Source organism: Primulina huaijiensis, chromosome 10 (assembly GCF_012295235.1).
Source record: "Primulina huaijiensis isolate GDHJ02 chromosome 10, ASM1229523v2, whole genome shotgun sequence".
NCBI classification, from domain to species: domain Eukaryota; kingdom Viridiplantae; phylum Streptophyta; class Magnoliopsida; order Lamiales; family Gesneriaceae; genus Primulina; species Primulina huaijiensis.
In genome coordinates this window covers 18,872,223-18,886,438 of record NC_133315.1, presented here as the reverse complement: position 1 = coordinate 18,886,438, position 14,216 = coordinate 18,872,223, and the positions used below count along the sequence as shown (strand labels likewise).

Genomic DNA, 14,216 nt, shown 5'->3' with positions numbered 1-14,216 from the left:
AAAATAAGGATTATATATTTGACACATACTATTTTATATTGATAATAATAGAATATTAAAATAAAATTACGATTCTTATAAATTAAAAAAAAAATATCACCATCCGCAACAGCTAGTTCTTCTATTTGATTCTCTTTCAAGTAAATTGTAAATAAGCCTAAAAAATAAATTTATTGGAAAAAAAATTAATTTTAAATTATTGATTGAAGTCATTTAATCCTTTTTTTGTGGTGTATATGTTTTGTATGTATCTATGCATAAAATCACCCTAAATTTATAATTTTTAAAATAAAATATTTTATTTAAAGAATAATAAATAGAATTTTTTTAATTCCTAGATCATTTGATATGGTATCTTAGGAAAAAAATTTAATTTTTTTTTGTGTTATAAAATGGTAAAGGAAAAAAATGATGTAGTATGATCGATCACATTCAAATATTGTTTTCGACCTCGAGAATTCTAAAATGGCGTGACACAAAATAATCATCATAAGTTCATAATTTTTCTTATCAAAATAATTTTCAAAGATCAATTTTAAAATACAAGCGGCTTCGACTTCATTAATTAGAAAAATTTTAAACTTTTTAATGAATTAATTAATAATAATAATAAATATATTTTATATGCGACTAAATACATGTAGTTGTAATAATTAAAATTTTTTTTGAAATAATTTTGAGTTCACAAAAACTCTCGTGAGACGACCTCACAGATCAATTTCGTGGGTCGAATATCTTATTTGGGTCATCCATGAAAAAATATTACTTTTTATGATAAGAGTATTACTTTTTATTGTGAATATCGGTAAAGTTGACCAGTCTCACAAATAAAAATTCGTGAGACTTTCTCACAACTCTTTTGAGTTTATACAATCATAATTTGTGTTTCTTGCATTTTCTTCGTTCAAATCTTCTCTTTTTCTTGGATCAAATCTTTACTTATTAAAAAATCAACATAGAAAAAATCTTGAAAAATTACTCAAAAGAAATCATGATTCTTGGCTTAATCTCTCCTGCTACCCAATTAATCCCAGACAAAAATCACATGTTTGTCCAGAGGGATTTAGACCCACTCATATACCAGCACCCTTCCACATGGAGGAGCGAGAAAAAGCCTGCAAATGCCCTCCCCCCCTCACCTCCCTTCATCTCTCTTCCTCAATTTTTTTCCTAATAAAATAGTAATTGGATACAAATTTTTCTTGAAAATTAAAATATTATTCTTGCCAACTTTTTTGCTCTGTTTATCGTATTTTTGTGTCCTCGTGGATTCTGGACCAAGGACCATGTTATGTTTCATTGAACAACTGACCATCCAAGCTTTAATGGGCTGTCTTAAAAATTTTTGACTTTTGAGGGATTCTTGTTTAAGGGATTTGACAATGGCGCTTTGTTTTGGATCTGGGAAGATTTTTCTTGCTGTAATGTGATAGTTTCTTTAGTTTCTTGGGTGGATGAATGTTGAGTATTGTGCGGCCGGTGAGAACTTCGTTCTTCGTGGATAACGCTTCATTTACTTTTTCATGATCATTGCCTGTTTGGCTAAAAAAATCTGATTTTTGTAATCTGTGATGTCTTTATTCTTTTCGTTTATGAACTTTGATTCTTGGAAACAAAGTGAGATAATTTGGGAAATCTTGGAGGCTTTTGGGAGATATTTCTGTATGAAAGCAAGATTTTTTTCTACGGTTTCTGTTGAAAAGCTCGAGTCTTGATGTGTTGACCAGTACAATTGAAAGAAACCATTTTCAGGGGAGAAAATTACTTGTCAAATGCGTATGAATAAGTGTAGTTTGTAGAGATTATGCCAGTTTATTTCTTCTTGGGATGTTTTGTTAATTTAATATCTAAACTTCGAAGCTTTTTTTTTCCCTAGTTTTTTAATTCAGAGCTGGTGACTGATTCTTCTTACCTTTTGAATGATGTTCAGGGATAGGGGAATTATATGAGACAAAATGGGAAGCTGGTTTTGGCTTTAAACCAGAGGACTTAAAGGCGGAGGACTTTAGGGAAAAAAAGGTGTGATTGTGACTGAGGGGTGTGAAGATGGCAGCAAAGCTTTTACAGTCTTTGACAGATGACAATTTAGATTTGCAGAAGCAAATAGGATGTATGACTGGCATATTTCAGATGTTTGATCGGCAGCATATGATCACCGGCGGTAGGCGAATTGTCGGCCATACGCCGAAGAGGCTTCCTGCTGGTAAAGATTTGTTCTCCAGCTCTACTTGTAGTTGATCGCCAAGAACGGTCGTAGATTAACTTTCGATAATGTCTTGTAGGAGATTCTGTTACTGGTTTGATGACATTCATAGTGAAGTAGTTTTTGTGTGGAGTACTTTAAATGGTTTCAATTTGTGTTACCATCAGAAATATGAATTTGTGGACGATAACAGTGTTTAGTCTTCTTGAATTATGAAAATGATTTGTTTTAAGATCGGCCATGTTGGTTTAATTGGGGTATACCTCATTTTTAATGTAATTGAGTTTTTGCAGGAAAATCCCACTTCAGTAATGGTAATTTAGAAAGAGATTTTTGCAGTGGACAGCTAAGATCTGGATCACTGGTAAGATTTAAGTGTTTACTTTAGCCGAGGGGTGGATATGAACTGAATGTTTTGATTAAATTATCATACGTGTTGAAACCACGGATCTGGTTGAATATGTAATAACTTGCGATGCTCTTTATCGAACTTTTTAGGATGAGACTGTGATTCTAGAATGCTTTTATTTTCATCTCAAAGTGTCTTTACCGATCTTCTCCACATGCCATTGAGTAATCAATTATGGAAATTACCGGTCTCTCTGAAATTCGACCTTTTCCATGTACCAAAACAGGAGAAATACTCAAACAAGAATGTACAAGAGAGACAAAGATTATTCGCGGAATCGGCCAGGGCTTCATTCTCATCTTCTTCCCGCTCATCCTCTTTTTGTTCCCTCGATTGTAACAGAACTACTCAGTTAGAACCAACCTCCTTTGATGGAGTAATTTTTCCGGAAACTCCCTCGAGGGATTCAGCTATGAGCCTGCAGGATTCATCTCCGCACTTTAGTCGGCAAGTAATTGATCTCAGGCATTTAGTGAAGGATTCCATGTACAGGGAAGTTCAGGGATCATCGGTTAAAGCTAAATCCACGGAGGCAACGGATAATGTAGCGAAGCACAGAGACTTACCTAGGCCACCGTTAAAAACTGGTGTCGGTTCCCATGGTTTATGTCCTGATAAAAATTCAGTTACAACTGCTGATCTCAAAGAGTCTCTTAGAGTTCTAGCTAAACTTCAAGAAGCACCTTGGTGTCATGATGAACCTAGAGAACTTTCGAGATCAGCGTCCTACCACTCGAAAGATGGGTCATCATTTTCGATTTCGAAGGATCTCCCTCGGTTTTCTTATGATGGAAGGGAAATGAGCCGGGCTCATGATGTTTCCAAATCTTCCCTCAAGCTTAAAGACCTTCCGAGACTTTCATTAGACAGTAGGGAAGGTTCATCGCAGAGCCTAAAAGCTGACTCAAAATCAAACTTTTTTGTGAAAACATTGCAGAAGGAAAGCAGTGAGGTTGATAGAAAGACCCAGAATCTGCAACAATATCCTGGAAACCAAGCACGACCTCCAAGTGTTGTCGCAAAGCTGATGGGTTTGGAAACACTGCCTGATTCAGTCTCATCCGGTGAAACCAATGTGGGTTCGAGTAGGAGTTATCAAAATGAAGATTTTGTTAATGTTTCAAGGTCTGTTACAAACACCGATTCAAGCAAACCAATCCAACTATTGACTTCAAGTTCTTCGAAAAACTTGTGGAAAGAGCCTAGCTCGCCACGAATGAAACCAATGTCGCGGTTTCCAATTGAACCTGCACCATGGAAGCAGACTGATGGAACTAAAAGCTCTCAGAAACCAGCCTCCAGAAGCACAAGAGGTCCAGCAAAAACTCCAAACACCATTCCTACTGTTTACAGTGAGATTGAGAAGAGATTAAAAGATCTTGAATTCACACAATCTGGAAAGGACCTTCGAGCACTTAAACAGATACTTGAATCAATGCAGGCAAAGGGACTTCTAGAAACCGAAAAGGGAGCGCAAGGTTCAAATTTTACCAGTCATAAAGATAATGAGCAAAAAATTTCAAGTTCGATACATGATTCTAGATTATTGAACAGTCGAAATTCAAAGACGAATCAAATTCTTGCTTCCACAAAGAAGAAGGTAGGCTCAGGAAGAAATTACGAGTCACCTATTGTAATCATGAAACCAGCTAAACTTGTTGAGAAATCTGGTATACCTGCTGCTTCTATGCTTTCACTTGATGGCTTTTCTGGTCTGCCCAAACATCAGGATAGTAACTCTGTTCAAAGTAGGAAGGGGTCAAGCAGTGGCAGAACGACTAACGATTCCGCTACTCAATCCAATCAACGAGAAAATTATGTGACTCCCATCAATTTGAAAAATGACAGAACTTCGAAAGCCGCTGAGAATTCAACAAGTCCCCAACTGTCAGCTAAAGATAACAATGCAAGTTCAGGGAAGAGTTCGGGATTAATCAGCCCAAGATTGCAACAGAAGAAAGCCGAGCTGGAAAAAAGAACTCGACCACCAACCACCACTCCTGATTCAAGTATGTTGAGAAAACAGCCAAATAAGCAACTGACTGAGTCTGTTTCACCAGCTGGAGGACGCAGGCCAAAAAATCCCAACTTTCATACAATCGAGGAAAAACCTAGTGAAATCTGCGTCCAACCAAGGATTTCGACTTACCGTGAAAAGGAGAACTTAGTTCAACTAACCGATAGTACCGTACATGAATCAAGAAGCGCAGAAGTGTTTGGTTCTGAAAAATCTCCTAGCACATGTGATAGGCAGTATCCATCCATGAAGGTTTGTGAACATGTGGTATCTGGCTTGGCAGAAAAGGTTGGTTGTTAGAACGATCTACATCCTATCTTAAATTGGTTAAATATAGTCTTTTAGTTACATGTTTCTTGGTGTGATCGTAGAAATCTATCCCAACACTGAACGACGAAGAAGTACCGGAGCTAGCTTCTGCTCCTACCGAGTACTCAAGTCCCATCTCTGTTCTTGATCATGTGGCACTTAAAGATGATTCGCCTTCACCTGTGAAGTATATAGGAAAGTCCCTCAAAGGTAATCGACTTTTAAATTGAATTTAAGCTTTAATTATCTTTTGTAAATAAGCAGTTGATTGAATCAATATATTCTGCAGTTGATGTATCCATTTATGCAGAGAAGAATACTAACACTGTTCAAGGAAGTTCAATGGCTAATTGTGGTTTGAACTCCATAGAAATGGGTATCAAGTCTGAAATGAACAGAAAGAAACTTCAGAACATCGAAAATTTAGTCCAGAAACTCAGAAGGATCAACTCTAGCCACGATGAAGCTCGAACAGATTACATCGCCTCTTTATGTGAGAACACAGATCCGGATCACCGATACATTTCTGAGATTCTATTAGCTTCAGGTCTCCTCCTCCGAGACCTCGGAGGGAGCCTGATAAATTTCCAGTCTCATCCATCCGGCCATCCTACCAACCCTGATTTGTTTTTGGTCTTGGAACAAACAAGAGCAAGCACATTACTAAAGGAAGAACGTAGCAACGGAAGGATGACAGCTCAGATGATGTCCCTAGATAAATTTAATCGAAAACTAATTTTTGACACAGTGAATGAGATTCTTACCCAAAGATTGGCATTTTCTGAGCCATGGCCGAGGACGCTTAAGCCTGCAAGAAAGGCAGTGAATGCACAGAAGCTTCTCAGAGAATTGTGTTCCGAGATTGAAGGGCTTCGGACCGAAACTTCAAAATGTGGTGGCTATGATGCAGAGGACGACGGATGGAAAAACATCTTATGTCAAGATTTGATTCTTCGGTCTGAAAGCTGGACAAATTTCGATGATGAAATCTCTGGTCCCATTCTTGACATCGAACGTTTGATTTTTAAGGATTTAGTCGACGAGATCGTGATCCGAGAGTCTACTGGACTGAAAACGAAATCCGGCAGGCATAGGAATCACTTCTCAAAGTAACTTGCACCCTTTGTCTGGTGTTAACATGGTTCTTGTGCGTGTTTAACCATTCGAATTCAAATCATCAAATGTTAAACAAATTATTGTTGCATTGTAAAGGAAATCCTTCTGAGTTTGTTGTAGTATATTTATAAAGTTTTACTTTGTTACTGCATGATATTCAATATATTACTTTGATTGAGATGAACTTAACATGTTTTACCGTTTACATACTAATCATCTGTTATGATAATCATTATTCTGTCGTCTCAAATGTAAAAACTACATTTGTTCTGATTACAAGTTCAGTGTCTATATTGAGTATTATGTAGTCACTTATCGTGGAATTAAAGTCAATATGTATAGCATAATTATTCTTCAATTATCGTAAAATTTAAGTCAAACGATTGGATGAAGAGTTGGTCTCTTGTGAGACGGTCTCACGAATCTTTAAGTGTGAAACGGGTAACCATATCGATATTCACAATAAAAAGTTTTACTCTTAGCATAAAAAGTAATACTTTTTCATGGATGACCTAAATAAGAGATCCGTTTCACAAAATACGACCCGTAAGATCGTCTCACATAAGTTTTTGCCATGGATGAAATAAGAATGTGAAATTTCGCGCCAAAACGTACCTTAGCTGATTATATTTTAGTCACAGTCACGACATGATAATTCTGAATGGGTCTCAAATTTGGGCCTAATGGGGGCCTGTGAGTTTCTTGGGCCTGAAGTCTTTTTTTTTAAGCCTGTTCGATCAATATAATTTTTGGAATTTTTTATTATTCTCTCTCTCTCNTCAAACATTAACTGATTTTCTAAAGCAATTTATAATTAATCAGTTTTGATTATAAAATAATGAAAAATCGCACTAACGAAAACATTGTTTCAATGGCGAACTCAAACAAGGATTTATATGTTTGAGTAATACATTTGATCGTCAGTTTCGTATTTTCTAAATTAGTTTTTAAAATAAATTATGAGTTTAGTTACATATTTGATATGTCAATTGCCTTGATATTTTGTATAAGAGTGAGTCTCATGTGAGACCGTCTCACAGATCTTAATCTGTGAGACGGGTCAACCCTACCCATATTCACAATAAAAAAATAATACTTTTAGCATAAAAAGTAATACTTTTTCATGGATGACCCAAATAAGAGATCCGTCTCACAAATACGACCCGTGAGACCGTCTCACACAAGTTTTTGTCTTTGTATATTTAATGCATGATTAGAACTATAAATGATAAATTAAATAATGTAGATTTTTTTTTAAAAAAATGTTAAATTGGTGTGATCTAATAAACTATATGATGTTCCAAAAATACATGTCACGATGAGATGGGAAAAAAAAGGTCAGCGCAGAAATGTAGATGTTAAAGACCAAATATATAATTTATTTATTTCATAAAATCGAAAAATAAATTATTCCTAAATTCATTTAAAAAATTTTAAATTTGAAAAAAGTTCTTAAATTAGGGGTCGCAAACCCATCAAAGAAAAAAAAAAAGGTTTTCTCAAATCTATCGTATTGGGAAAAAAAAAAAGAGAATTTGTTTACTTAGAATTTGGACCACTTGTAATCCTTTGCCACTTTATAGGGTGCTGGTGCTCAGCCCCCACTAAACCCTTTTTCTTGGATTTTGCGAAATGTTTTATACACAGTTACACACACACACACGTGTATAAAACATTTCGATATATGTATAACTAGTTAACAGAGATCTTATAGAAAATTATATCTAAATTCTTAATTTTAATAGAAAATATAATTCTTTACACGAAAAATATGTACATAAAAACGTGTCTATAATTATTAATTGGGAAAATACATTTTTGATCCTATATATTTGTTTTTTTTTCCGATTTAGATATCTATGTTATCAAATTTTAGTCTAACTCTTATATTTTTAAATTTTTAACAATTTTAGTCATTTTTTTAAATTGAGAATGCTGATTTGACACTACACACATCAACAATACATTGACATTGGTGCCTCGTCGAGAAAATCAACAAAATTGCAAAAAAAAAATTAAACTAAAAATGAAATTTGATAACATATAGACTAAAATCGTAAAAACAATAAATATATAAGACCAAAAATGCAATTTTTTCTTACTAATATATGTTATGCAGATGGTCTAGTTGTGTGTATTAATGATCGTCTCTCTCTGAAATAATTTTTTATGAATATATATTACAAGATTTAAAATTTAACATTCAACTTATTATTATTAATTGGGTAGAGGGGTGCAGTCTCTGTCCCATTTGTTTTATGAATATATCATCTTTCATTTTCAAGATCACAAGAGGAATTATGGATTCTAAAGGCCTTTTTATTTGTCTTGCTTCTTCTGTTTCATCATATTTTTATTGTTTACAAGTCTGACCAAAATGTGTAAAAAGTTTAATTTTACAGATAAGGTCAAAGAATTTAATGTGAAGTATGAAATATTCCCGATAATGAAGGAAATAATAGATAAAGAGTTTTTCATACTTCAAAGAAGATTTATGATAAGTTCAAAGAAGTTCTTAGGTCTTGGAACAAACTTGATCGAAAAAAGATATTTTTATCACATTTAAAGTTGTCAAGATGGAGTTTTGAAAGAAGGACAAAAACAGAAGAAGTCCAGGAACAAAGCGTGGCTAGGCCTTGTAATTACATAAAGAAGGTCCAAATTGATGATAAAACACCATATTTTAAACGTCTTAATTTTGGTACATGATTCATTCGATATTTTGGAGAGAAAAAAACTTTTAATATTGAAAAAGAAAGATTTGATAAAGTTTTTATTTCATAGCTCTTTCTTCTTTATTGGTAGACTCTATCCTATAATAGTAGGATTATGTTTTATTTCGTAATTTATTTTTATTCTATCTTTTCTTTTTCCTATCTAAAAAAAAGAGACTACAATCTCATGAGATTTAGACGATCTAGACGTGAAACAACTTGGAGGCAGACGAGACGCACTGGACAAGCAAGATTCGTGAGTCATTGCTGAGATTTCTTCCATTTTTTTATTTTTTTATTTTCATTAATTCAAACATTAATTTTTTGTCTACCTTTGATTTTATGAAGTAGTCGTCTTATGACAGGGACCACGATAGGGTTAAATTTGTGATCGTTTTTTGTATATTGGATTGATTAATGTTTTGATTTATTTTATGTATATGATGTCTTGCATTTAATATGGTCAATTAATTGTATGTCTGTTATTTGATCTTAACTTGAAAAATAATAGAGTGACAATAGCTTCAAAAATATTGATCAACACATGGTTAAATGATTAAAAATAGTATTCGATTTCAGCGTGTGATTTTAGGAAAAGAGCTGAAATTACATAGTTATTGAATGCATTTTTATTTAATTCAATTAGAAATAGTTGGACGGTTAAATAAAAATATGATTATTAATTCTAGAAATATATTAATAAATAAGATAGGGAACTTAAGAATAATTCTTGTTTGATGAAATCCAATACGTGACAATAACTGATATTTGATACAGTTGTGTGTTCTGATCAACTTATTTGAATTTCTCCTAAGTTTAATCCATAATTTAATGAATTGTGCTATTTGATTTAGAATAATTTAGTTTATTTAATTAGTCTAATTAATCACAAAAATCACTTCTTTATTTAGCCTAGATTAAATTAAATAATTTATATCATAATTGGACTCCATCTAACTATATTATTAAATGACCTAGTGCACTTGTTAGTTTTCTCAACCGAAATCGTCTATCATTATATATAGGAATTGTATACACGACCAAGATTAATATATTAAATTACACACACACACACACACACACACATATCTTTGTTCAAAATGTACCTTTTAATTATTATCAATTAACTACTAATTAAACCAAGATTAATGTTGATTATTGACGAAAGGTAGTACTGTTAGTTAATAATTAATGGTAAATTAATTATTGGCGATGTTATATGATCAACTAGCTCAATTATATACACAGTTTAATTTTTTAAGGAATATATATAATCTACTAAATAAATAAGTGCATGCAATAATGAAAGATTTAATCACCAAACCTCAAACTTTAATTAATTTTGTTTAATGAAGATGCAATTATTGTTTAATTTGTTTGGGGTTGAGAAAACAAACAAGTATTAATTTTTAAATTCTTGAAATTGTTTGACCTTTTTATCCATATATTAAGGTAATTAATGTTAAGTTCACTTACAAAATAAATAATTAATAAAAAAAAAAAAGAGAGACCTAGTGGGAAATGTATTGGACACAAAGTAAATATATGGTTAGAAGTTAGAGGGTATCATGCAAATGTCTAGAAGACATTGTTCATTCATATTCTTATATAAAATTGATTAATTCCTCTAGTGCACATGCACCTCCTCTCAAACAAAATATTTGTTAAATTCATTTTCAATTTTTTTAATTAAATTTATTTATATCCATCTTTTCTTAAAAAAATAACTCTTATAACAGAAAGATTACAATTTTCATGATCTTATATGTTTGTTATTTAATTTACAATTTTGGTAATTTATGATGTCAAATTGATCATTTTTTAGCTCCATATCTTTTAATGCTCGAAAATTTTATTCATTTTTCACTCTGAGCGTTGATGAGAAACTGTACACATGTGTGACACATCGGTGTCAGCTCAGTGTCTTGTTGTAAAAAAATATCAAATTTGCAAAAAAACATAAAAAATAATTGACTAAAATTGAAATTTAATAATATAAAAAATCACAATTATTGCAAATAGATAAATATATGTACATAACTAAAATCGTAAAATTGCTCCATAACGAAAACCTGAGCATTTTTAAAAATTTATGTTATATATTANATAATATAAAAAATCACAATTGCAAATAGATAAATATATGCACATAACTAAAATCGTAAAATTGCCCCATAACGAAAACCTGAGCATTTTTAAAAATTTATGTTATATATTAATCTTGGTCGTGGATATAATTCCTATTAAACTCGACTACTCAACCGTTAAATTTTCTCAAATACCAGAACCTGGACACGTAAATTTTAGCATTCTATTTTTTTCATAACTAACTTAATTATATACCACAATAATTATTTCCTTTGAAACAAAATTTTGTTTATCATGCCAATTAACATTAATTGTTTGATTAATATTATAATATATCAAAGTTGTCCATTATTTAAAACGCAGTAGTTATCACGCACTCTGCTAGTTGAATTGAGAAAGCCGATCCCGACTTCTCATAGACTGGATTGTAAGAATCTGCTTGCAAACAAACTTGCTTCTTGCCCATGTACTCGTAAGGTATCCCAACAAAAAACACAAGAGATTAATTTTAATTTTGAGCAAAGGTAGCTTGACTAGCTAAAAAAAATTTAAATAAAAATCATTTTATAATCCAATTCAAATCCCAATAAATATAATATATCAAATATCAAATTGGGATGGTGAAATGCTACAAATAAAATTGTAAAAATTCATATAAAATATATATATCCCTCCAAAGGATTAATGTATATTATCTAAAAAATAAAATGTCTTCATGATAAAATATTCCAATTATCTAACATATGCAAGCACTTCATATTTTGCACAACACAAAATCAAAAAATAAAATCATATCGGGTTTCCGTAAAAATCCAAAAATGAACCTGACAAAGATAATATACGCACATACTGTAATAGTCACACATTTCTAGTGTGTGTGTGTGTATATATGTATATATATATATTATCAAGGCATTGATGTAGCAGTATGTGACAAAAGACAAAGAAATATGTTGCTTACTGTGTAGGACAATTATTTGTAAAGTTTTTGCAGGAAACCTGTGCTGAGTCCTTGAAATCTTTGTTTCTTCTGTGAAATGCCCTATTGATCTTCTATAAGAAAATTTATTGTCTTTGAGAATTTCTGTTGTCTTCATCTCCTCTTTCGGCTTTGTTGTCCTGTGATCGAACAGCTGTTTTCGAGTTCATGTTCAGTCCATACAATTTCAGTGGAGAACTAATCAAGTGAAAGGCTGAATTTTGTTGCTGCAAATGATTGTTTTGCCTCAAATCACTCTCCATTGATGTGGTGATGTATGGAGGATTAAAGGGTGGAACAATGGAAGGAAAAAAGAGCTGAGAAGTCGACGAGACGGATGGCGTAAGATTGTTGTGAGATGGATAATTTTGATCCGTTTGATTCGAGAACGAAAACCCTCCTCCGAATTGTGATAAGGATAAGTTTGAAGGATCCCAATTATGGAAAAAAGAGTTGTATGGCATGTTTGGGAAAGAGGGTTGTTGACTGTTTAATGGAAACAAGTTTTGGGCCACAAATCCCCCATAAACCTCTTGATCTTGATGGGGTGAAATCCATTTCTCTTTTGCTTGATTGAGTCCCAAAAAGGGTTGATCTGTGTGAGATAGGGATGCTATTTGAGGGTTAGAAGATGATTCATGTGAAGTGTTGTTTATAGGTATAGTTGGAAGAGGAGGAAGCTTATCGATCTCGTGTTTCGTTGCATCCAGCAGCCAATCTACAACTTTACTAGGTTGGCTTAATCCAAGCCTGTCTTGTAGTTCATACAACAGAACCGCGGTAGGCACGGAGAGCCTAATTCGTCGATCCCTCAATCCCCTTATGGTACACACTTTACTGTGTCTGTCTTTCCCTCCAAAAGCACGCGATACACGCACAATTCTTGGGTTTTTGTAGCTTGACCATTGTCTTGAAGAAGATGTAGGATTAATCTTGGGAAACTTGATGCTATTCCTATCATCTAGGTCGTCTTTTTCTGTCCGAGTGCTATCTTCTTCTCTTGAATTCATGATCAACCGATCCACCTGCAAGAAATCAACTGTATCGACAGAAATCGAATTCAGTTCATTTGGGAAATAGTTTTGTTGCTATATTCTTTCATTTTGTACAGAAAATACAATAATCATTACATAAACTGTTGGCCATAACCAAAAATCATGATTTCTTATCATCTTGAATAATATTGATATTTTAACTCAAGAAATTATTTTCACAGGAAATTCATAGATTTTGCTGCAATATTCAGCAAGGTATACAGGCTCCGGGAAAATTGATCACCATTAATTTTCAAGAAACACACTCACGGATAAAAAATAAGCACAGTATCATTCAAGAAAAGTGACAATTAGGGTTGAAAATATTTGAACTATATGATAAAAATCTCAAAACTATTTGAAGAAGTGTTTTTCAGCTTACATATATTGGAGCTAAAGAACACTCACGGTTCAACATAAATGGCGATTAGCCTGAATCCTTACGCTTTACGGCTGCAAAGCCATGGAGGCCGGTTTCAAATAGGTTTGCAGCACAGTATTAATGTAACAAGCGAGGGCTGTGTGAGGAAATCTTACAAAGTCAAATAGGAGAAGAGAATATTACTATGCCATGTTGCCAAGGACATATAAAAGGAAAGGGGAAAGAGAAAGGTATGGAACATTTGCAACCATGTGGCATTTAAGCATATATTACACATAAATCTCAGGAAGTCCCATGAATTATGGAAATACCTAAATTTTGAACCATTGTTTTTGTGAAAAATTGCAACATTTGGTCCTATAGGTTTAGTAGTCATTTATATAATCAAATTGTTGTATCATATTTCGATCTTTGATAATTTTAATTTCTTTTCATTCGCAATGCTGACATGAAATTGCACGAGTAAGCATCATATTGACGCCACGTCAGCACTTCATCGGTACAACATCGGCGCCAAGTCAATATAATTAAAATAAAATAAGAGAATTTCAATCTACCCTTACGGTACTACCTCAAACATGCATAGAAGGGTATATATTTAATAATACACATAGGGTCCATTGAAAAAAATTAACGGGCCTCATATATATTGATAAATATTCACTCTTAGATGCACTATTGGGGTAATATCCTAATGGTATCATCTCATTTCCTATAAAATGACATGCTAAAATTGAAATTTGATAACATAAATAACTAAAATCGCAAATGGAGAAATATACAGGAACCCATGCAATTTTCCCTAGTTTTTGTGAAATTCTTTGACCTGATCAGGAGGGCAGCCTCATGGGATGCAAGTAGCGACAAGGGTCGACTTAAGATTTGGGAAGGGAACGACGATTTAATACCTTCTAAGGGCAAACTTTGAATTTTTAAAAAAATTATATACATTTGAAAATTTCTTT

At 32.9% G+C, this 14,216-nt stretch overlaps 2 protein-coding genes across 5 annotated transcripts; one reads left to right on the top strand and one right to left on the bottom strand.

Annotated features, from left to right (window-relative positions):
* Positions 1-1,054: 1,054 nt before the first annotated feature.
* LOC140986093 (protein LONGIFOLIA 1-like) lies at positions 1,055-6,217 on the top strand. 2 transcript variants are annotated; one of them, XM_073454087.1, is made up of 6 exons: positions 1,055-1,479; positions 1,931-2,203; positions 2,497-2,567; positions 2,839-4,917; positions 5,001-5,148; positions 5,249-6,217. In XM_073454087.1, the coding sequence occupies exons 2-6, from the start codon at positions 2,047-2,049 to the stop codon at positions 6,049-6,051; spliced, it is 3,258 nt and encodes a 1,085-aa protein (XP_073310188.1). In that variant the 5' UTR covers positions 1,055-1,479; positions 1,931-2,046; the 3' UTR covers positions 6,052-6,217. The 2 variants fall into 2 exon arrangements, with proteins under 2 accessions (XP_073310188.1, XP_073310187.1); XM_073454086.1 differs by having other exon boundaries at positions 1,056-1,479; positions 5,228-6,217.
* Positions 6,218-11,543: 5,326 nt separating this feature from the next.
* On the bottom strand, positions 11,544-13,506 carry LOC140986487 (transcription factor TCP17-like). 3 transcript variants are annotated; one of them, XM_073454754.1, is made up of 2 exons: positions 13,252-13,506; positions 11,544-12,874 (listed from the first exon to the last, which is right to left on the bottom strand). In XM_073454754.1, exon 2 carries the CDS (start codon positions 12,843-12,845, stop codon positions 11,922-11,924), a length of 924 nt encoding a protein of 307 aa, XP_073310855.1. In that variant the 5' UTR covers positions 12,846-12,874; positions 13,252-13,506; the 3' UTR covers positions 11,544-11,921. The 3 variants fall into 3 exon arrangements, with proteins under 3 accessions (XP_073310855.1, XP_073310854.1, XP_073310853.1); XM_073454753.1 differs by having other exon boundaries at positions 11,544-12,860; positions 13,278-13,506; XM_073454752.1 differs by having other exon boundaries at positions 11,545-12,874; positions 13,278-13,505.
* Positions 13,507-14,216: the final 710 nt, after the last annotated feature.

Coding starts and splice junctions, on each gene's coding strand:
- LOC140986093 (XM_073454086.1), top strand. CDS start 2,047: ATGGCAGCAAAGCTTTTACAGTCTTTGACAGATGACAATTTAGATTTG. Junction 2,204..2,496: donor GCCGAAGAGGCTTCCTGCTG/GTAAAGATTTGT, acceptor GAGTTTTTGCAG/GAAAATCCCACTTCAGTAAT. Junction 2,568..2,838: donor AGCTAAGATCTGGATCACTG/GTAAGATTTAAG, acceptor GTACCAAAACAG/GAGAAATACTCAAACAAGAA.